The 25,218-nt window shown below is 42.0% G+C and overlaps 1 protein-coding gene across 1 annotated transcript in view; it reads right to left on the bottom strand.

Moving 5' to 3' along the window:
* Positions 1-25,218, bottom strand: part of LOC117525998 (histone lysine acetyltransferase CREBBP-like) — a 228,177-nt gene that overhangs the window by 45,666 nt on the left and 157,293 nt on the right. The window contains 3 exon segments of the mRNA XM_034187989.1: positions 1,813-1,978; positions 2,143-2,256; positions 4,800-4,946. Of these exon segments, the coding sequence (XP_034043880.1) occupies positions 1,813-1,978; positions 2,143-2,256; positions 4,800-4,946 (427 nt within the window).

The following is a 25,218-nucleotide window of genomic DNA, read 5'->3' as shown; positions in this document are numbered from 1 at the left end:
AGATCCATCCAGAGGTGAAGTGGTGTCTTCTGCAAGCCTCCCCGTCCCAAAATTTCCTGTATATTCGTTTTGTAAATTGTGTTGGTAGCATGGCCCAAGCAGAGAGTCACCCCTTCGAGTCTGGTCTGCTTGAGGTTTCTCCCTCAAATCATCAGAGGGACTTTTTTTTCCCCTTATCACTGTCACCTGTGTGTTTCCTCTAGGGGTTGGTAAAGTTAGACCTTACTTGTGTGAAGCACCTTGAGGCAACTTTGTTGTGATTTGGCGCTACATAAATGAAAATAAATTGAAATTGTTTTGTGCCTAACATTACTTAGGTCATCGGCTGTGTTCCTTAACACCGCATGACCCTTATGAACAAATAATGGGGCGATTAAATTAATTGTTTCCTGTTGCATGAACTGGTAAATGCGACTGACCTCAGGAGTGACTTATATACAGCTTTTTCTGCTATGCCGCACTCACAGCGGGCGCGACCAGATGCCACAAATTCACGTTGGTCGTGTGGCGACGGACGCGCCACCATCGCCTGATGTGTCGCTCTGCTTTCGCTGCAAAACTTCGCCCCAGTGCATCATCAAATAGGAGGAGTTTCCATTCGCTCGCCGGCTCCAGTTGTCAGTCAATTTAACATGACGGACCTTGATCACACGGAGCGAATTGTTGTGGAAAGCTGACAAACCTCATGAAACGTTCCCAATATGGGGAGTATCATTATTTGCTGCAGGAGCTGTGCCTGGATGACGGCCGCTTTCAGTGGTCCTTCCCCCTCTGCAGGACCCAGTTTGAGGACCTTCTGTCCCGTTCACGCGCGCACATGTAAACAATAATAATAAAAAAAAAACTCCACTCCCCCTGCTGTGGGGCTGCTGCTCGCTCCAAAAACTCACCATTTGTTTTATTCTACATCTGTGTTGTTAAAAAGAAACTCCGCTCCCCCTGCTGCAGGGCTGCTCCTCACTCTTCCCCAAAAAACTCTGTCATAATTATGTTTAGAAACCAGTCACCATTTGTTTTATTCTACATGTGTGTAGTTAATTAATAAAAATAATCTTCAGGAACGATTCGCTCGCTCGCGCGCACGTACACACACACACACACACACAAAAAAAGACAAAAAAAAAAAAAAAAAAGAAACTCCGCTCACCCTGCGGTGGGGCTGCTCCTCGCTCTACCCCAAAAAACTCTGTCATAACTGTTTAGAAAGCAGTCACCATTTATTTTATTCTACATCTGTGTAGTTAATTAATAAAATAATCTTCACGGACGATTCTCTCGCGAGCGCTTGTAAAAGCCAAGTAAAAAAAAACCCGCTCCCCCTGCTGTGAGGCTGCTCCTCGTTCCAAAAACTCTGTCATAATTGTGAAATAAAGGACAAAAGGGACATAAGTCGTGCTCACAGGTTGGCTACCAGAGACAGGACATGTTCACATCCAACTCAGTCAAACTCCAGACATCTCTACGTCACTACATATTCAGTCCCTGATTGGTCATCGTGGCGCGACAAGATGAAAAAGTTCAGATTTTTCAACATGGGGAGGAGGGCAACGCGACGTGACAATATCGCTCCACAAATGCGCCAATCGCTCAAAATTGCTTCACTCGCGTTGATTCATTTGCGTCATGCTGCGCGGCTTGGCGCCAAAGCACGTCCTTTCATAGGGATTACATGGCAACCTGTCGCTTCTATCGCTCCCGTCGCGCCCGGTGTGAACACGGCATTAAACAGGCATTTTTAACCAGGTGCGTCTTATATTGCAGTGCCAAGGATGTTCCAGAAAAAAGCGACATATTTGAAAAATTTCTTCTCACCTTGTAGTCGTGCAGGATCCTCTCTGCAAAGGCTTTGTCCAACATCTTTCTGTACCACTCCTGCAGCCTCTTAGGTTTAGGGATCTTTTGGTCAGGAGGATGGCAGTGGAATATGTAGTCATCCCCTTCACTAGGTGGACATGCCCAGATGTGGCCCTGGACATATCTAAAGAAAATGTGTTCCAAATATTGGCTGTAAAAACAATTTCTGGCCTAAAAGTAAACTCCATCAGAAATTTTCTTTTCAGATGTCCATGCCATTGTATCATTCAAGAAGTTAAAAAATAAATAAATAAATAAAATTCCACACAGGAGCAAAATTAAGTTTACCCAAGCTTCTTGACATATTCCAGATAGCCAATGAGGATTTCATGGTACACTGCAGTTCTCAGAATCCGAGGTCGAAAAAAATGAATACTATCCAGGTATGATATGTAGACACGCCTACGGAAGTGAAAGAATTCAGATTAATTTACGCAAAACAAGGCAGACAAGATGCTTGGAGTTGAAGAGGAGTGCTGTCCAACACATCAGAGAACCACAACAAAAATTAACTAGAGAGCTGCAATCAAACACACACATACTCTCCACTTTGCCATACTAGCTGCTTGCATATATTATATACATGTTTGTAAATATTTTCTGACAAAATACCTGAATTAACAAATCGATCTACATACAACCCCAATTCCAATTAAGTTGGGACGTTGTGTAAAATGTAAATAAAAACAGAATACAATGATTTGCAAATCCTCTTCGACCTATATTCAATTGAATACACCACAAAGACAAGATATTTAATGCTCAAACTGAAAAACTTTATTGTAACTAGATTATTTTACTTTATTATTTTATTATTTTACAGATGTATAATAAAACAAATGGTGACTGGTTTCTAAATACAATTATGACAGAGTTTTTTGGGGGAAGAGTAAGCTGCAGTCGACAGCACGCAGCAGAGTTTCTTTTTTTTTTTTTAATTGTTTACATGTGCGCGCGTGAACGGGACAGGAAGTCCTCAAGTTGGGTCCCGCAGAGGAGGAAAGACCGCTGAAAGCAGCCGTCATCCAGATGCAGCTCCTGCAGCAAATACTCCCTGTATTGGGAGCTTTCCACAACAACTCGCTCCGTGTGATCAAGGTCACTCATGTTATCTTGACTGAAAACCGGAGCCGGCGAGCGGAATGAAAGCTCCTCCTATTTAATGACGCACCGGGGCGAATTTTCACAGCAAAAGCAGAGCGACACACCGTGCAAAGGAGGCGCGTCCGTCGTCTGGCGACCCACGCGAATTTGTAGCGTCTGATTGCGCCCGGTGTGAACACGGCATAAGGGAGCGCCCAGCCACCCTGCGGAGGAAACTCATCTCTGCCGCTTGTACTCCCGATCTTGTTCTTTCGGTCATGAGCCAAATCTCATGACCATAGGTGAGGGTCAGAACGTAGATGGATCGGTAAATCGAGAGCTTTGCCCCCCTGCTCAGCTCTCTCTTCACCATGACGGTCCGATACAGCGACCGTATCACTGCAGACGCTGCATCGATCCCTCTATCAATCAATCAATTTTTTTATATCGATCTCATGCTCCATCCATCCCTCACTCATGAACAAGATACCGAGATACTTAAACTCCTCCACCTGAGGCAAGAACACCCCACCAACCTGAAGAGGGCAAGGCACCTTTTTCCGGTCGAGAACCATGGCCTCGGATTTGGAGGTGCTGATCTTCATCCCGGACGCCTCACACTTGGCTGCAAACTGCCCCAGTGCACGCTGAAGGCCCTGGTTTGACAAAGCCAACAGGACCACATCGTCCACAAACAGCAGAGATGAGATTCTGTGGTTCCCAAACCAGACCCCCTCTACACCCTAGCTGCACCTAGAAATTCTGTCCATAAAGGTAATGAACAGAACCGGTGACAAAGGACAGCCCTGGCGGAGGCCAACGTGCACTGGAAACAGGTTTGACTTACTACCGGCAATGCGAACCAAGCTTCTGCTGCAGAAGTACAGGGAGCCCTTAGCAAAGTTCAAAAGCCAGCATCTATGATGGTATGGGGTGTGTTAGTACCCATGGCATGGGCAAATTACACATATGTGACGACATCATCAATGCTGAAAGGTACATCCACGTTTTGGAGCAACACATGCTGCCATCCAAGCAACGTCTTTTTCAGGGACATCCCTGCTTATTTCAGCAAGACAATGCCAAGCCACATTCTGCACGTGCTACAACAGCATGGCTTTGTAGTAAAAGAGTGCGGGTACTAGACTGGCCTGCCTGCAGTCCAGACCTGTCGCCCACTGAAAATGTGTGGCGCAATATGAAGCGCAATATATGACAACGGAGACCCCGGGATTGCTGAACAACTGAAGCTGTTCAACAACAACTGAAGGAAAGGTGATGTAGCACAGTGGTAAACATTACCACTGTCCCAGCTTTTTGAAATGTGTTGCACGCATCCATTTCAAAATGAGCAAATATTTGCACAAAAACAAAGTATCAGTTTGACCATTAAATATCTCGTCTTTGTGGTGTATTCAATTGAATATAGATTGAAGAGGATTTGCAAATCATTGTATTCTGTTTTTATTTACATTTTACACAACGTCCCAACTTCATTGGAATTGGGGCTGTACATCAAGAAAGAATGCGAAAGCTTCAACAATTAGTGTCCTCAGTTCTTAAACGCTTATTGAGTGTTGTTAGAAGGAAAGGTGATGAAACACAGTGGTAAACATACCACTTTCCCAGCTTTTTGAAACGTGTTGCAGGCATCAATTTCAAAATGAGCAAATATTCGCACAAAACAATAAAGTTTATCAGTTTGAACATTAAATATCTTGTCTTTGTGGTGTGTTCAACTGAATATAGGTTGAAGAGGATTTGCAAATCATTGTATTCTGTTTTTATTTACATTTTACACAATGTCTCAACTTCATTGGAATTGCAGACAGACAGACAGATACACACAGAAACCTACAAACCTCGTATTGGGAAATGGGCACTCTGAACCATACTCCTGCACATGCATGCCAAAGAAGCATACATCTACACCATCAATCTCCTCAAAGGCAAAAAGTGCTTTGGTTCTGTAGGGAAAGGCTTCAGGCATTTCACTTGTGTCCACAAACCTGGTATCATCAAGAAGAAACAAATATACAAAAAAAAAAAGTTACCAGTGTGCCTGTTCAATGGGCAACACAATGTTCTTTTGTGCAAACAGTGAAAGCCAAATGACACAGCTGTCAAATATTTCCAGATAAAGCATGTTTGTGAACTGCAACTACTTAGTCACGGTGGCTATGTTTTTGAACTCCAGAGAGAAACCTGCAAACCACAGGCTTAGGTTAATGTAAAAGTACCATTACTTGTGAATTTCTCCACTGTGAGATCAATAAAGTCTTATCTTACTTCCTGGAAAAAGCTGGGAATACACACTGTCCTCTTTCTATTCAGTTTGATGCATTTTTTCAGATACAGCAATATTATAGACTAGCACAATCCCATGACTAAATCCACTACATCTGAAAAGCCCCAAAATAAAAACATTTTATCAATTTTAGTAAATTTCTTAAAAAAGTGAGTAAAGCTCAAAATCCTTAACACAGCTTTTGTTTCCATACACACAAATGCACTGGGAACACTGCACATTCTATTCCAAATCAAAACATTAACAAAAAATTAACAAATGTGTTATTACTTAACAGAAAGTGAGGCAAAAGACATACTAGGCTGTTCAAAAATAATAACTAGCGCGCTGTCGTGGGGATTTTTTTTAATGTTAACTTAAGCCTGGGTACCATCGAATAATGAAGGATGAATAATCAAATCAAATCAACTTTATTTATAAAGCACTTTAAAAAAACAGCTACAGCTGAAACAAAGTGCTGTACAGGAGGGGACATAAAAAGCAACAAACCACAATAGTACAAAAGTACAAATAACAAAAAAACAAACAAAAAAAAAAAAGCCCAAAAAATAAAAACTGAAACAAGTAAAATCAGTTAAAACAACCAAAACAGATCGAGATCTCATTCCGGGTTAAAAGCCAGTGCATAAAAGTGGGTTTTAAGATTGGTTTTAAAAACAGAAAGTGAAGAGGCCTGCATGATGTGGAGTGGTAGATCGTTCCACATCTTTGGAGCCACAAAAGAAAAAGCTCGATCCCCTCTGAGTATACGCTTGCACCTCGGCACCTCCAAGAGGAGCTGATCAGTTGACCGGAGGTGGCGAGCAGGGGCGTAAAGATGAAGCAGCTCAGAGAGGTAGGGCAGGGCGAGGCCATTTAAAGATTTAAAAACAAATAAAAGAATCTTAAAATGAATTCGAAAATGCACAGGCAGCCATTGGAGGGAGGCCAGGACAGGTGTAATATGCTCCCACTTATGTGCACCAGTCAGACGGGCAGCAGCATTCTGAACTAGCTGGAGACGTGCAAGGGAGGACTGGCTAATTCCGTAATAAAGTGCATTACAGTAATCCAGCCGAGAGGTAATAAAAGCATGCATTGCTGTTTCAAAGTGCTGCTGTGCAAGAAATGGCTTAACAAGCAAGCTGCCTTAAGTGGAAGAAACTCGATCTGACTACTGCACTAATTTGGTGGTCCAGGTTGAAATCGTTGTCCATCTTAAAACCCAAGTTTGTGACAATAGATTTTGAAAAGACTGACAAAGGCCTCAGATCAACAGGTGAGGAAGAACAGGAGTTGCTAGGGCCAAAAACAATCACCTCCGTTTTCTTTTCATTTTCTTTTCAAAAATTGTGGCAGTCAGTAACGGTTACTTTTTTAGACCAAGCAGAGGGGAAAAAAAAAATATGGAATCACTCAATTCTGCGGAAAAAATTATGAATCATGAAAACAAAAGAACGCTCCAACACACTAGTATTTTGTTGCACCACCTCTGGCTTTTATAACAGCTTGCAGTCTCTGAGGCATGGACTTAATGAGTGACAAACAGTACTCTTCATCAATCTGGCTCCAACTTTCTCTGATTGCTGTTGCCAGATCAGCTTTGCAGGTTGGAGCCTTGTCATGGACCATTTTCTTCAACTTCCACTTCAATTGGATTAAGATCCGGACTATTTGCAGGCCATGACATTGACCCTATGTGTCTTTTTGCAAGGAAGGTTTTCACAGTTTTTGCTCTATGGCAAGATGCATTATCATCTTGAAAAATTATTTCATCATCCCCAAACATCCTTTCAATTGATGGGATAAGAAAAGTGTCCAAAATATCAACGTAAACTTGTGCATTTATTGATGATGTAATGACAGCCATCTCCTCAGTGCCTTTACCTGACATGCAGCCCCATATCATCAATGACTGTGGAAATTTACATGTTCTCTTCAGGCAGTCATCTTTATAAATCTCATTGGAACGGCACCAAACAAAAGTTCCAGCATCATCACCTTGCCCAATGCAGATTCGAGATTCATCACTGAATATGACTTTAATCCAGTCATCCACAGTCCACGATTGCTTTTCCTTAGCCCATTGTAACCTTGTTTTTTTTCTGTTTAGGTATTAATGATGGCTTTAATTTAGCTTTTCTGTATGTAAATCCCATTTCCTTTAGGCGGTTTCTTACAGTTCGGTCACAGACGTTGACTCCAGTTTCCTCCCATTCGTTCATTTGTTTTGTTGTGCATTTTCGATTTTTGAGACATACTGCTTTAAGTTTTCTGTCTTGACGCTTTGATGTCTTCCTTAATCTACCAGTATGTTTGCCTTTAACAACCTTCCCATGTTGTTTGTATTTGGTCCAGAGTTTAGACACAGCTGACTGTGAACAACCAACATCTTCTGCAACATTGCGTGATGATTTACCCTCTTTTAAGAGTTTGATAAATCCTCTCCTTTGTTTCAATTGACATCTCTCGTGTTGGAGCCATGATTCATGTCAGTCCACTTGGTGCAACAGCACTCCAAGGTGTGATCACTCCTTTTTAGATGCAGACTAACGAGCAGATCTGAATTGATGCAGGTGTTAGTTTTGGGGATGAAAATTTACAGGGTGATTCCATAATTTTTTCCTAAGAATTGAGTGAGTCCATATTTTTTTCCCTCTGCTTGGCATAAAAAGTAACCGTTACTGACTGCCACAAATTTTTATCCTGATTTCTTATAGTGTTTCTTAAAGCCAGAAAGTTGCCATTTGAAATGACTTTAGTCTTGTGTCATCTCTGTGATCTGCTTTTTTTCTACAAAATTAAACAACTGAATGAACATCCTCCGAGGCCGGTGATTCCATAATTTTTGCCAGGGGTTGTAGTTGGCTATGTACCACAGGCTTTTAAGGTGGCAGTAATTAAACCATTACTTAAAAAGCCATCACTTGACCCAGCTATCTTAGCTAATTATAGGCCAATCTCCAACCTACCTTTTCTCTCAAAAGTTCTTGAAAGGGTAGTTGTAAAACAGCTAACTGATCATCTGCAGAGGAATGGTCTATTTGAAGAGTTTCAGTCAGGTTTCAGAATTCATCATAGTACAGAAACAGCATTAGTGAAGGTTACAAATGATCTTGTTATGGCCTCAGACAGTGGACTCATCTCTGTGCTCGTCCTGTTAGACCTCAGTGCTGCTTTTGATACTGTTGACCATAAAACTTTATTACAGAGATTACAGCATGCCATAGGTATTAAAGGCACTGCGCTGCAGTGGTTTGAATCATATTTATCTAACAGATTACAGTTTGTTCATGTAAATGGGGAGTCTTCATCACGGACTAAGGTTAATTATGGAGTTCCACAAGGTTCTGTGCTAGGACCGATTTTATTAACTTTATACATGCTTCCCTTAGGCAGTATTATTAGAAAGCATTGCTTAAATTTTCATTGTTACGCAGATGATACCCAGCTTTATCTATCCATGAAGACAGAGGACACACACTAATTAGTTAAACTGCAGGATTGTCTTTCAGACATAAAGACATGGATGACCTCTAATTTCCTGCTTTTAAATTCAGATAAAACTGAAGTTATTGTACTTGGCCCCACTTGGCATTACCCTGACCTCCAGTAATACTGTGAGAAATCTTGGAGTCATTTTTGATCAGGATATGTCCTTCAATGCGCATATTTAGCAAATATGTAGGACTGCTTTTATGCATTTGCGCAATATCTCTAAAATTAGAAAGGTCTTGTCTCAGAGTGATGCTGAAAAGCTAATTCATGCATTTATTTCTTCTAGGCTGGACTATTGTAATTCATTATTATCAGGTTGTCCTAAAAGTTCCCTGAAAACCCTTCAGTTAATTCAAAATGCTGCAGCTAGAGTACTGACAGGGACTAGAAGGAGAGAGCACATTTCACCCATATTGGCTTCTCTTCATTGGCTCCCTGTTAATTCCAGAATAGAATTTAAAATTCTTCTTCTTACTTATAAGGTTTTGAATAATCAGGTCCCATCTTATCTTAGAGACCTCATAGTACCATATCACCCAAATAGGGCGCTTCGCTCTCAAACTGCAGGCTTACTTGTAGTTCCTAGGGTTTGTACGAGTAGAATGGGAGGCAGAGCCTTCAGCTTTCAGGCTCCTCTCCTGTGGAACCAGCTCCCAATTTGGATTAGGGAGACAGACACCCTCTCTACTTTTAAGATTAAGCTTAAAACTTTCCTTTTTGCTAAAGCTTATAGTTAGGGCTGGATCAGGTGACCCTGAACCATCCCTTAGTTATGCTACTATAGACTTAGACTGCTGGGGGGTTTCCATGATGCACCCAGTGTTTCTTTTTATTCACCTCTTTTTGCTCTGTATGCACCACTCTGCTTTTAATCATTGGTGATTGATCTCTGCTCTCTTCCACAGCATGTCTTTTTCCTGATTCTCTCCCCTCAGCCCCAACCAGTCCCAGCAGAAGACTGCCCCTCCCTGAGCCTGGTTCTGCTGGAGGTTTCTTCCGGTTAAAAGGGAGTTTCCTTCCCACTGTCGCCAAGTGCTTGCTCATAGGGGGTTGTTTTGACCATTGGGGTTTTTCTGTAATTATTGTATGGCTTTTGCCTTACAATATAAAGCGCCTTGGGGCGACTGTTTGTTGTGATTTGGCGCTATATAAATAAAACTGATTTCATTTGATTTAGATGGTTTGCGTGGCACCAGGCAGCAAAGTCCTTCACTAGACTCTGTAATCCTCCTCTCTGTTGTCCCTGATGCATCCAACAATGGCTGTCATCTGCGAATGTCTGGATGTGACACAGCTCAGAACTGTAGCAGAAGTCTGAGGTATACAGGGTGAAGAGATGGGTGCCCTGGGGTGCTCCAGTGCCGCTAACAGTGTCAGTCATGGTGTCCCTCAGCCTGACATACTGCGGCCTGTAGCTGTAGCTGGAGATTCAAGTGACCAGGCAGGGGTCCGCTCACATCATGTTCAGTATGTCTTGAAGCACAAGAGGCTGGATGGTGTTAAAGGTGCTCGAGAGGTCCAGGAAGAGAATCCTCACTGTCGCTTCCCTTATGTGAGTGGGCTTGGTGTAGCAGGTAGAGGATGGCATCCTCTACAACACCTGTTTGGTATGCAAATTGCAGACAGTCCTGGCCATGTTGCAGATGGGGTTTGAGGAGGCTGAGGAAGAGCCACTCCAATGCCTTCATTAGGTGTGAAGTGAGTGCCATTGATCGGACGTCAGTCAGCTCACTGGACTGGTTCCTCTAAGGAACAGGAACGATGCATGATTTTTATCAGAGGGTGGGCACTCCCCCTAGCTGCAGACTAAGGTTGGGATGGGAGGGGGGGTACAGTGGCTGTAGGTGGACCAAGCTGTAGTCAGACTTCCCTAGAATAAAGAGCAGTCTGAATGCATCCCTCACATTAAAATACAGCAAGTCAATTGTCCTGTTGTTTCTTGTTGGATAGTCCACAACCTGGTGAAAAGCAGTCAAAGTTGTATGGTTAAATCTCCAGAAATGATCATAAGTGCCTCAGGGTGCTGTGTCTGCAGAATTTCTGTGATGGAGTCAAGCTTCTCACATGCAGTGGTGGCGTCTGCTCTCGGAGTGATGTAAACACAGATGGTGATCATGTGATCTACCTTCGTCGGTAGATCATTTGGCTGCAGGCTAAGCGCTAGCAGCTACAGCTCCTGGAAAAACGAGACAGTCCTTACAGAGATGTGTCCTCGATTACACCAGTGGTTGTTAACGTACATGATGACTCCCCCACCTTTGCTTTTCCTGCACGCTTTCATGTCTCTCTTGGCTCTCACAGCAGTGAATCCCAGCATCTGGTATGAGCTGTGTTAGCTACGTCTCTCTCTGTAAAGATAAACAAGCTGCTCTCATGGTAAATCCCTGGTTTTGCAGTCCGGATAGCTTGTTGCTCTTGTTCTGCAGCAAGCTCACATTTCCCATGATCATGGAGGGACTCGATGGTTTGTAGTGCCTCTGGTTGTCTGCTAGCCTAGCCTTGAGCTTAGCCCCAGCCTTGCAGCCCCTGGGTCTCCTCCTCAACTCTGCCGGGATGGGGCGTCGTATCCCGTATTACCCCCTCATTTTCAGAGCCAGCAGTCCCTCTCTTGAATAAGTGAAAAAGCTGGTTCTTGGTGGCATGAGAAAGTTAAAAATATCTATGGGATATGTACTGGGCTCGACAATAGCACTGGTCCGATGGCCCGGCGGCCTTTTTTACATGTTCCGGGCCACCACGGGCCAGTGAAGTTCATATTTCACTGGTCCGTATGGGCCAGTAAGAATTAAAATCACTTTGGGCAGATTTATTAGTCTAATGCCGCGTTCACACCGGGCGCGATCAGATGCTACAAATTTGCGGGGGTCGCGTGGCAACGGATGCGCCTCCTTCACCCGGTGTGTCGCTCTGCTTTTGCTGCGAAAATTCGCCCCAGTGCGTCATCAAATAGGAGGAGTTTCCATTCAGCTCGCCGGCTCCGGTTGTCAGTCAAGTTAACATGACGGACCTTGATCACACGGAGCGAGTTGTTGTGGAAAGCTGACAAACGTCATGAGACGTTCCCAATTCAGGCAGTATCATTATTTGCTGCAGGAGCTGCGTCTGGATGATGGCTGCTTTCAGCGGTCCTTCTGCCTCTGCAGGACCCAACTTGAGGACCAACTGTCCCGTTCACGCGCGCACATGTAAACAATTAAAAAAAAAGAAAAATAAAAGAAAAAGAAACTCCGCTCCCGCTGCTGTGGGGCTGCTGCTCCTCCAAAAACTCTTGTCATAGTTGTGAAATAAAGGACAAAGAGACATACGTCCTGCTCACAGGCTGCTACCAGAGACAGGACATGTTGCACCACTTCGCAATGTTGGGAACATTGCTGAAGTGCAGACAAACCGTCTGCAGGCGCATCTTCTGATGTGGCGCAAATTTCGCTTCAACATCGACGCGTCATTTTCGCTTAAGCAAGATCGAGCGCAGTGAATATTATGAATTTCTTGAAACCTACTGCCCCTGGGCAGAAACCAGGAAAGCAAAGGAAAGAACAGCTATCACCCTCAAAACAAGCACAGAAGAGGAAGGCTGCTGATGCTGAATATGAGAAGAAAGGGTGAGGAAAACTTGGCAAACTTCCTGGAAGAAAAGACGGCCATGGCTGGAGCGTGATGAGGAGAGTGAGGTTGTCTTCTGTGGAACTTGTAGGGCCATGCCAGAATATGCTAACAAGTAAGTATAAATATACCATGTCCGGGTAGACAATGTGGTATGATTTCATACGCCAGTTTAAAAGTCTAATCAGTATGCCCTTGTGGAAACCCCACGGTGACAACATTAGCAAGGGAACTTGGTTTATGAAATTTAACATATTAATTTTGTAAATGATCAAGAAATAAATTTATTTTTGTATTAATGTCTGAGTGTTGAAAAAATTCCTATCAGTTACCTACCGACATTTTTTTCAAAGTTTACTCACTTTAAGGTTTTTATCATGTAGTATAAGAATTTTGTGCTTGTTTTCAAGTGTTTTTACATTAAGGAAACCCAATTCTAATGCCTGAGTGTTGATTTAAAAAATTCTTATCAGTTACCCCCCGGTTCGGCACAGGCGTGAAAGTATGGGCCAGTGATATTTTCATCCGGGCCAGTAACTTTCAGATTCTACTGGCCCTGTGGGCCAGTGCATAAATTGCCTTATTGTCAAGCCCTGATGTATGAAGCACACAATGTCTTAGTGAGAAGAGCAGAAGGGTAGAAAGGAGGTAAAAAGAGGTAAAAAATGGAGAGCTACTGGAGAGGCAACATGACATTTAAGTAAACTGAATAAATCAATTGAACTACAATAACACTAACAGCACTGTTAAAGTAACATGAGTCACAATAACATTTAAAACTCCAAAACCCCAAACTCCCATGGTGCACTGCAGCACAACGTCCATTGTTCACTGTTTTTTGTTTTTAGCTAATATTGTTAATTTCTCCAAAAATATTAGTGCTATCAACTTTCTGTTATTGCAGCGTTCATCCTTGAACCAAAATAGATAAGCCTACCAAATGTCAAATGTCAGCTTTCCCCAATTTCAGTGTGACTGAAGCCATACACACGCATACATTCACCTTTATTGAACCAGGTTAGTCCCATTGAGATCAAGATCTCTTTTGCAAGGGAGACCTGGGCAATTATAAAGTTTCTAATTCACCTAACCTGCATCTTTTAAATGTGGGGGGAAACTGAAGCACCCGAGAAACACAAACACGGGGAGAACATGCAACTCCATACAGAATGCCAAGATGGGATCCCATGGCCTTCTTGCTGTGAGGCAACAGTGCTAACCACTGAGCCACTGTGCAGCCCAACATGCTCACAGACGCCAGCTGGCTATTATAATATTGACAATAATAATAATAATAAAAAATAGTTTCTGCATTTTTCTTTCTGTGACCCTTATTACAAGATGACAGGTGGCCATTATTTAAAGTAGACCTGCATTGAAATAAATGTGGTCAGATCTCAGAAAGAAATAGCTGATATGTATTTATAAGACCCTTATGAATACAGTAAAGTAAATCTGCAAGCCCAAATTTGTAATTCAGCGGAGAAATCTTCATTTAAAAATGACAAATTTGCAGCTAAAATCTGGCCCTTGGCGAAAACTGTTTGTACATCCGGGACATTGCAGTGACGTCCGGCAGAAGACGGAGCGCTCCCGCCTTCAGTCCGATCCCGCATTGAAATTGATTTTATCTGTTAGTAATGTTACTGTTATACACATCCTGGTTTCAGCATCCAAACGTAAGCTGCAATGAATGTGAGATACAGCTCTGCATGTTCAGATCAGCGGCGACATCAACAGCAGGCGACGTTCTTCCCCGACGCCTCGCTCTCTGCCTCCAATGCACTTACTGAGTCTGCGTGCTCGATAAACGCCGAAGCGGGCCACTCACATCACCCCCGTGTCTGCTGTGCAGCCGGCACCACCTTCCTGTCTACTGAATGGAGGTGCAGCCAACTTGGCACAAGTCCAGAGACTATGCTCGCTGTTTTGATGCAGAACGGCCGGTGACACCTGTTGCTGCAAGGACAGACTTTCTGCAGCGCCGCACGTCTCAGTAATCGGAGCCGCAATCTAAAAACAAAATCATGTTGTATGATTTTGAAATAATTAATTTGCAGTTTATTGCATGAAATAAGTATTTGATACAACAGAAAAACAGACCTTTGGGGTTTGACCGGATGCACGCTATGGAGTAGTCACATATATTTTGACTCCTCACTGGGTCGACATAAAACTACTTTTTTAGCTGAGGACTTGAGGCGGGAGTTGGAAAAACAGTTGCAATAAGCTTCACTATGTCTATGGAGAACTTTTTGCACCTCTTGGAACGGGAAAAAAGAAGAGAGCTGGGCGTAAAACTAATGCTAATTTTAGCATGTCACAAGCTAACCAAGATGGTGGCGCTGATGAGACGGAACCAGGTGCTACAAGTGATGTGGAAGAGCCCTCTACTTTAAGGGATGACTTCATAATGGAATGGGTCACTAAGAATATTGAGGTAATGCTGGACAAAAAAGTGGCGACCATCCTTAAACCTGTCTCTGAACTATCGGCGAAGATTGACGATATGGCACAAAGGATGGCCATGGTTGAACAACACGTATCTGATGTGGAGGACGTGACCGCGGCTACAACTCCCAGACTGGACACCGTCGAGAAAACGCTCAAAAGAACATGGGAAAGGCTCGATAACTTGAAAATTTCAGCAGACGCCAGAATATTAAGATCACAGGACTGAAAGAAGGTACAGAAGGTAGAAAGCCGGTGTCGTTTTTTGAAGAATGGATCCCAAAAGTTTTGGGAATGCAACAAGCGCGTGTGCGTATTGAAAGAGCCCATCGTACAGGACCCCCACCCGGGCAGAGGAGCGGAGATGTCCCGCGCGCAGTCCTGGTGAGACTTCACTATTACAACGATAAGCAGAGGATCCTTAATGCTGCACGGGATAAAGGAGATATCCAGATGGATGGCAGAAGAGTTTCCTTTTATCAAGACTTTTCTGCGGAGGTTGTGCAGAGAGGCAAGAATCTGCGAACGCCAGACGTCAGCTGCGAGAGGCGGCATTAAATATGCCTTTGTGTACCCTGCGGTGATTAAGATCTTCAATCAAAACAGGACGACACGCTCACTCTCTAACATGGCAGAAATAAATGACTTTATTAAAACAATTACTAAATGACTTTGTCCAGCCCCTGTCACACACAAGGTGGAGCAGAACGGAGGATAAGCATCAAAACGAGGACTGTACATTACTCAGAGGTAACAAGAATACAACTGTTTATTAGTACATCATGTGCCTATTTTTATTTACATTACTAAGGATGCTTAATGTTGACTGCTTTGTTATAAAGCTGAAGTCTTGAGGTACTATTTGATATTTTGATATAACCTAAGTGTGCATTATCAGGGAGATTCATATTCAGGCCCAGTGAGGAAGGAATTTTATTATTTTCATTTGTTAAACCCCACGTGCTATACCCTATACTTAGGGTATGACAAGTTCATTAACCATTTGTTTCTTTTTGTTTCTAACTATTCGACATTTTTAACTTTCTCGTTTTATATTTTTGTTAAAGGTTCGTCCAGGCTGTTTGTTCTGTTTTTGCTTGGAACCTTGTTCATTTATCAGCACAAAACAAATATAACAGGGATCAGGTACATGTTTAACATTATATATGTTGTGCAGTATGTGTTAGCTATAATTGTTTATTTTTGTAGATGAGTATTAGGGTCTGTACCTGGAATGTTAAAGGCTCTAATAAACCAGTGAAAAGGAAAGCTATATTGAATACTTTAAAAAAAGACAGAATACAAATAGCCTATTTACAAGAGACACATCTTGATGACGTGGAGCACAAAAAATATTTAAGGGAATGGGTTGGACAGGTATTTTTCTCGTCGTTCTCAACAAACAAGAGGGGGGTATTGATATTAATTCACAAAGGACTCCCCTTCAGTGTCATAGATACATTTAAAGATATGGAGGGCAGGATTATCTTAGTTAAAGGTTTACTTTACGGGGAGACGGGGAGGAAATTCTACTGGGCAGTGTCTACGGCCCAAACCTGAGTGATGAGGACTTTTTTTGTGTCTCTATAAAAAAGCCCTCCGTAAAGCTAGGACATCTTTCTACTCATCACTAATTGAAGAAAATAAGAACAACCTCAGGTTTCTTTCAGCACTGTAGCCAAGCTGACAAAGAGTCAGAGCTCTATTGAGCTGAGTATTCCATTAACTTTAACTAGTAATGACTCATGACTTTCTTTGCTAACAAAATTTTAACTATTAGAGCAAAAATTACTCAATAACCATCCCAAGGACGTATCGTGTATCTCTGGCTGCTTTCAGTGATGCCGGGTATTTGGTTAGACTCTTTCTCTCCGATTGTTCTGTCTGAGTTATTTTCATTAGTTACTTCATCCAAACCATCAACATGTTTATTAGACCCCATTCCTACCAGGCTGCTCAAGGAAGCCCTACCATTATTTAATAGCTTCGATCTTAAATATGATCAATCTATCTTTGTTAGTTGGCTATGTACCACAGGCTTTTAAGGTGGCAGTAATTAAACCATTACTTAAAAAGCCATCACTTGACCCAGCTATCTTAGCTAATTATAGGCCATCTCCAACCTTCCTTTTCTCTCAAAAATTCTGAAAGGGTAGTTGTAAAACAGCTAACTGATCATCTGCAGAGGAATGGTCTATTTGAAGAGTTTCAGTCAGGTTTAGAATTCCTCATAGTACAGAAACAGCATTAGTGAAGGTACAAATGATCTCTTATGGCCTCGGACAGTGGACTCATCTCTGTGCTTGTTCTGTTAGGACCTCAGTGCTGCTTTTGATACTGTTGACCATAAAATTTTATTACAGAGATTAGAGCATGCCATAGGTATTAAAGGCACTGCGCTGCGGTGGTTTGAATCATATTTGTCTAATAGATTACAATTTGTTCATGTAAATGGGGAATCTTCTTCACAGACTAAAGTTAATTATGGAGTTCCACAAGGTTCTGTGCTAGGACCATTTTATTCACTTTATACATGCTTCCCTTAGGCAGTTATTATTAGACGGTATTGCTTAAATTTTCATTGTTACGCAGATGATACCCAGCTTTATCTATCCATGAGCCAGAGGACACACACCAATTAGCTAAACTGCAGGATTGTCTTACAGACATAAAGACATGGATGACCTCTAATTCCTGCTTTTAAACTCAGATAAAACTGAAGTTATTGTACTTGGCCCCACAAATCTTAGAAACATGGTGTCTAACCAGATCCTTACTGTGGATGGGCATTACCCTGACCTCTAGTAATACTGTGTGAAATCTTGGAGTCATTTTTGATCAGGATATGTCATTCAAAGCGCATATTAAACAAATATGTAGGGACTGCTTTTTGCATTTACGCAATATCTCTAAAATCAGAAAGGTCTTGTCTCAGAGTGATGCTGAAAACTAATTCATGCATTTATTTCCTCTAGGCTGGACATTGTAATTCATTATTATCAGGTTGTCCTAAAAGTTCCCATAAAAAGCCTTCAGGTAATTCAAAATGCTGCAGCTAGAGTACTGACGGGGGACTAGAAGGAGAGAGCATATCTCACCCATATTGGCCTCTCTTCATTGGCTTCCTGTTAATTCTAGAATAGAATTTAAAATTCTTCTTCTTACTTATAAGTTTGAATAATCAGGTCCCATCTTATCTTAGGGACCTCGTAGTACCATATCACCCCAATAGAGCGCTTCGCTCTCAGACTGCAGGCTTACTTGTAGTTCCTAGGGTTTGTAAGAGTAGAATGGGAGGCAGAGCCTTCAGCTTTTCAGGCTCCTCTCCTGTGGAACCAGCTCCCAATTCAGATCAGGGAGACAGACACCCTCTCTACTTTTAAGATTAGGCTTAAAACTTTCCTTTTTGCTAAAGCTTATAGTTAGGGCTGGATCAGGTGACCCTGAACCATCCCTTAGTTATGCTGCTATAGACGTAGACTGCTGGGGGGTTCCCATGATGCACTCATTTCTTTCTCTTTTTGCTCTGTATGCACCACTCTGCATTTAATCATTAGTGATCGATCTCTGCTCCCCTCCACAGCATGTCTTTTTCCTGGTTCTCTCCCTCAGCCCCAACCAGTCCCAGCAGAAGACTGCCCCTCCCTGAGCCTGGTTCTGCTGGAGGTTTCTTCCTGTTAAAAGGGAGTTTTTCCTTCCCACTGTAGCCAAGTGCTTGCTCACAGGGGGTCGTTATGACCGTTGGGGTTTTACATAATTATTGTATGGCCTTGCCTTACAATATAAAGTGCCTTGGGGCAACTGTTTGTTGTGATTTGGCGCTATATAAAAAAATTGATTGATTGATTGACTTTCAACTCACATTGCTGAGATGGATTGCTCAAATATGCTCATAGGTGGTGATTTTAACTGTTCCTTATGTCCTTATATGGACAGGTATCCGCCTCAAAATACAGAGTCTAAAAATGCTAAGGTAATCAAAAATATTTTAGAGGAATTGGATTTAATAGACATATGGAGACATCTAAATCCCTCACTTACCGATTTACATTTCATTCTTGCCACACTCATCAATGTCACGTATTGATTATATTTTATTTCTAAACAGTACAGTTTAGTTGAGGAGTCAGACATAGGATTAATTGCATTGTCTGATCATGCCCCTGTTATCTAGTGTTGCAAACCAATCAGACCCCTGGACAGAAATGTTTTATGGAAAATGAATAGATTGCTACTCCTGAATGAGGATTTTGTTAAAATATTGGAGGAACAGACAGACCTTTATTTACACTTCAATAATGTGGATGAAAGCAGACCCCAGGATTGTGTGGGACGCATATAAGGCGTATATGAGTGGAATAATAATATCATATTCAAGCAGTAAGAGGAAAGAGCAATTAGCAGAACAAATTAATATTGAAAATAAAATTGAAAAAACTTGAATTTTAGTATCTAAATCAGTTCAAGTGCTTGGGGAATTAAAAATAGCTAGAGTCTCATTATCCAATATAATAAAGAAAGCTGAGAAGGATATCGTTTTTGCACAACAAAAAATTGAGTTTGGCAATAAATCAAATAAATTGTTAGCGAGATTGGTAAATAATCTTCAACCACTAGTTTATTTCAGCTATACAGAATGAAAAGGGCCAACGGTACATGGATAATAAAAATATCCATGATTGTTTCAGGCAATTTTATGAAAAACTATATACACCTGAAGTTGACCCAAACACACCACAGAAGGATTTTTAACGGCGTGAATATACCTCGGTTATCTCCGGAACAAGCAAAATCATTAGAAGGACCTATAACAATATTAGAAAATAGAGCAAGCCATCTCATCGCTCCAATCCGGTAAATGTCCAGGGGCTGACGGTTACCCCGTCGAATTTTTTAAAATTTTAAAAGGGAAAATAAGTAAAGTTTTACAATGGGTCTTTAACACTTCCTTTGAATGTTCGAAGCTCCCTGACTCAATGTATGTGGCAAATATAATTGTTATTCCTAAGAAAGACAAGAATCTAGAAAAGTGTTCTTCATACCGCCCAATTAGTTTACTTGGTGTAGATATGAAGATTCTGTCTAAGATCCTGGCCACTAGAATGGAAAAGGTAGTACCTGATATGTGGACTGTCGGGGTCAGTTCTTCGGTGGTTTTTTCATATCTGTCTGGGCGTAGCGTTAGCGTTTTTGCTAACCAGATAAGATCAGAGTCTGCGGACCTGTTATGTGGAGTCCCTCAGGGTTCTGTATTGGGCCCCATTTTGTTTTTATTGTACTTGATCCCTTTAGGTAGGATCATTCAAAGATTTACTGATGTCTCTTACCAGTTATTTGCGGATGACATCCAGCTTTACTGCTCCTTTAAGCCATCTATGATTAAGAGGCTTGATTCCCTCCTCCATTGTTTGGCGGAAATTAAACAATGGCTAACGAATAACTTTCTTCAGCTTAACGCAGACAAAACAGAGACATTGGTTACTGCCCCTGATGCCCATATTCCAGGTATTCAGCAGTACTTGGGAGACCTGGGCCAGTCTGCTAAATCATGTCTTCGAAACCTGGGTGTCATTTTTGACAAAGACATGTCATTGGTACAGCATTGTAAACAGCTGACGAGGAATTGCTTCTTTCAATTAAGAAACATCTCTAAGCTCAGGAAAATGGTGTCTCGAAATGATTTAGAGCTTATTATTCATGCTTTTGTGTCAACACATTTAGACTATTGTAACAGTTTGTTTTCATGTCTAAACAAGAAGGAGTTGCGTGGACTGCAGTTGGTACAGAACTCTGCAGCAAGAATTCTGACACAAGCTAACAGAAGGACTCATATTTCCCCAATTTTAAAGGAGCTTCATTGGCTGCCAGTGTCCTTCAGGATCAATTTTAAAATTTTGGTTTTAACTTTTAGAGCTCTACATGGCCAGGCGCCTCCCTATATCTGTGACCTTATCCAGCCTTATGCCCCTGCCAGGGCTTTGAGGTCTGTGGACCAAAATCTGTTGATGGTTCCTCGCACCCATTTTGCAACCAGAGGAGAGCGATCCTTCCAGGCTGTTGCTCCCAGGCTTTGGAATGGTCTCCCGCTCTCTCTGCGCTCACTGGACTCTGTCGATACTTTTAAAAGCCAACTTAAGACTTTCTTTTTTACTCAAGCGTTTGCTTAGCTTTTTGGCTGCTCTACTATCCTATGTTATGTTTTATGTTTTTATGTCCCGGCCATTGTCTGATGTTTTGTGTGGTGTACTGTGCTTTTATGTTGTGAAGCACCTTGTGGCTCTTGTCTGTGAAAGGTGCTATATAAATAAAATTTACTTACTTACTTACTTACTTACTGATATAGTTAAGATAGATCAAGCTGGTTTTATAAAGGAGAGATTATCATCAAATAATACTAGGTGTCTTAGTAACATTATTCAACATTTTCATCACACTAAAACATCAGGTGTATTGGTCTCAATGGATGCCGAAAAGGCCTTCGACCGTATTGAATGGGATTATTTATTCAAAACACTTCAACAATTTGGATTTGGAGATAAAATTATAAGATGGGTGAAACTCCTTTATGAAAAACCGGTTGCGTCTGTTTTGACTAATGGGCTCCTGTCGGCACCTTTCAGTCTTGGAAGAGGGACTGCTCAGGGAAATCCTCTCTCGCCTCTGCTCTTCTCCCTGGCCATAGAGCCATTAGCAATAGCAATTAGACAAAGAGCAGATATCGGGGGGGGGGGGGGTAACATTAGGAACAAATCAGTATAAAATATTATTATACGCTGACGACATACTTTTGATCCTAACAGAACCTGTACAATCCATTCCAGCTCTAATTGAATGTGTCAAAAAATTTTAGTCAGATATCGGGATATAAGGTAAATTATGGGAAATCCGAAATAATGCCTGTGAATATCTGTGACCAGGGAGAACCAGAGTTTATTAAACCATTTCGATGGGCGCCTACAGGGTTAAAATATCTGGGAATTTATATTACACCCAAATCTAATCAATTGTATTCTGAAAACATTATTCCTATCATTAATCATATCAAAGACAAATTTAAATGCTGAATGAAGCTCCCTGTATCTTTCTTGGGTAGGATTAATCTCATTAAAATGATAATCCTCCCAAAATTAATTTACCCAATTTCTATGTTATTTGTGTTTCTTAATCCCAAGGATTTAGCTGAGATAAATAGGGCAATCTCAAATTTCATCTGGGCAGCCAGGAAACCAAAAATTAAAAGGGACATTTTACAGCTTTCAGAGAACCTGGGTGGCTGGGGCTTACCAAAAGTTGAAAATTATATATTGTCTATTCATGCAAGAATTATTTCAATATGGGCCACTCAAAAACATAATTTGCCATGGTTTGAGATTGAGAAAGATGCCTGTAAACCATATCACCCAATAAATCTCCTAGATAAACGTACTCAGGAGCTGTCACCTAAGGTTAAAGATAATTATTTGATTACTAACACTATTAGGGCTTGGGGGGCTCTGAGGAAAATATTTGAACAGAATGGGAATCTTTCATCTTTAACATCATTGGTAGATAATCCAGATCTGACAATTGGGGGCGTCGGCCCCGGTTTTAAATCATGGCAGGCAGCTGGTGTTAGGAGGCTACTTGATCTCTGGGACAATGGAAAATTTAAGTCATTTCAGGAGTTAAGAGAACAATTTAATATTATGGCCAGGGATTTCTATAAATATCTTCAGCTAAGGCATTATATTAAGGCAAAGATGCAATCGCTGGAGCTCTCTGGGGAGTGCTTCACTCTTGAAAACACAATTTTGGATTGTCATAAGCGCAGGCACTTTATTTCAAGAGTCTACTCGGAACTGCAGACATGCAAAAAAGACAGACTAGAAAAACTACGAACAACATGGAATACCACTCTCAAAATTACAACAGACTCTGAATCATGGGAGGATATTGTGCTGCTACCTTCCAGGATTTCAATATGTAATCGATTTAGGGAGATGTAATACAATATCTTACATAATGTTTATATATCGCCCAATATCTATAGAAAATATACTCCTGGGACGTCACCCAAATGCCCAAAATGTAAATTAGTCAAGGGGACCAGATTTCATTGTCTTTGGGAAGGCAAACTCAAAGAAGCATTCTGGCAGGGGATATGTGGTGAAATTAGCTCTGTTATAGGACAGTCACTCCTCCCCAACCCACTGCTGTGTCTTCTTGGCTACATTCCAGGGGACTTTAACGGCCGGAATAAAGAGATCACCCAATTTTTTTGATGTTGGCTCGAAAATCGATTATGGTTAAATGGGTGGGGGATGAAGCCCCGTCCATTCAGGTTTGGAAAAAGTTAGTTTCGGAAGTTGTAAACCTAGAAAGAATAAGATTTCGGCTTAAAGGGAAATCTCAGGATTTTAAGATTTGGCAAAAAGTACTGGATACTCTTAAAAATTAGAGGGCTGGCTTGTGAAATTTGTGTATTTTTTTTTCCCCTTTTACTGTTACTACTATACACACATGCCCTGTTTTATTATCTGTTTTTGCATCTGTGCTGTATTGTTTTTTTGTTAATTTCTACTTTTTGTGTGTGTGTGTAAATAATTAAAATGTTCAATAAACATAAAAAAAAAAAAAAAAAAAAAAAAGAAAAACAGACCTTAACATTTCATACAGAAACATTTGTTTGCCATTACAGAGGTCAGATGTTTCCTGTAGTTCTTGACCAAGTTTTCACACACTGCAGCAGGGATTTTGGTCCACTCATCCATACAGATCTTTTCCAGCTCTTTCAGGTTTCAAGTTTCAGCTCCCTCCAAAGATTTTCTATTGAGTTCAGGTCTGAAGACTGGCTTGGCTACTCCAGGACCTTGAAATACTTCTTACGGAGCCAATCGGAGGTCACTAAAATTAATATTGAATCGGTGTGAAACTTTCAAAAACAATGTCGGACTCTGTAGTTTTCTCTGGGCCCCTCCCCAATCGGACCGGGAGTGACATGTTTAGCCGCATGTTCTCCTTGAATTGCTGGCTGGCTGAGTGGTGTCCGTGTGGTGTCAAAAAATGAGGTGGGCTTCATAGATAATCAGCAAAGCTTCTGGGGAAAACCTGGTCTTGTTAGGAGAGACGGCATCCATCCCACTTTGGATGGAGCAGCTCTCATCTCTAGAAATCTGGACAATTTTATTAAACCCTCCAAATAGTGACTATCCAGGGTTGGGACTAGGAAGCAGAGTTGTAGTCTTACACACCTCTCTGCAGCTTCTCTCCCCCTGCCATCCCACCAATACCCCATCTCCATAGAGACGGTGCCTGCTCCCAGACCACCAATAACTAGTAAAAATCTATTTAAGCATAAAAATTAAAAAAAAAATAATAATATAGCACCTTCAACTGCACCACAGACTAAAACAGTTAAATGTGGTTTATTAAATATTAGGTCTCTCTCTTCTAAGTCCCTGTTAGTAAATGATATAATAATTGATCAACATATTGATTTATTCTGAATTACAGAAACCTGGTTACAGCAGGATGAATATGTTAGTTTAAATGAGTCAACACCCCCGAGTCACACTAACTGTCAGAATGCTCGACGCATGGGTATAGGAGTAGGATTAGCAGCATCCAGACAGAGCTTTAATTCATTTGAAAGCTTGACTCTTAGTCTTGTCCATCCAAATTGGAAGTCTCAAAAACAAGTTTTATTTGTTATTATCTATCGTCTACCTGGTCGTTACTGTGAGTTTCTTTGTGATTTTTCAGACCTTTTGTCTGACTTAGTGCTTAGCTCAGATAAGATAATTATAGTGGGTGATTTTAACATCCACAAAGATGCTGAGAATGACAGCCTCAACACTGTATTTAATCTATTATTTGACTCAGTTGGCTTCGCTCAAACTCCCCCTCTAGCTGCCACCTTATCGTGGTGGGGGAGTTTGCATACCCGGATGATCCTAGGAGCTATGTTGTCGGGGGCTTTGTGCTCCCTGTAGGGTATCCCAAGGCAAACAGGTCCTAGGTGACGGGTCAGACTAAGGGCAGTTCAGAACCTCCATGACCAGTAAAAGATCAAGGACCGAGACGTTGCCCGGTATGGCGGAGCCGGGGTTCCACCCTGGAGCCAGGCCTGGGGTTGGGGCTCGCGCGCGAGCGCCTGGTGGTTGGGCCTTAGCCCATGGGGCCCGGCGGGGCTCAGCCCGAAAGAGTGACGTGGGCCCGCCCTCCTGTGGGTTCACCACCTGCAGAGGGGGCCATGGGGGTCGGGTGCAGAGAGGATTGGGTGGCGGTCGAGGGCGGGTGGCCCGGCGGCCCGGTCCATGCTCACAGCCCATGGCTGTTGGGACGTGGAATGTCACCTCGCTAGGGGGGAAGGAGCCTGAACTTGTGCGGGAGGTTGAAAGATACTGAATAGAGATAGTCGGGCTCACCTCCACGCACAGCTTGGGCTCTGGTACCCAACTCCT

The sequence above is a fragment of the Thalassophryne amazonica genome, chromosome 15 (assembly GCF_902500255.1).
Source record: "Thalassophryne amazonica chromosome 15, fThaAma1.1, whole genome shotgun sequence".
In the NCBI taxonomy this organism is placed as follows: domain Eukaryota; kingdom Metazoa; phylum Chordata; class Actinopteri; order Batrachoidiformes; family Batrachoididae; genus Thalassophryne; species Thalassophryne amazonica.
This window is presented reverse-complemented; position numbering and strand designations above follow the sequence as displayed.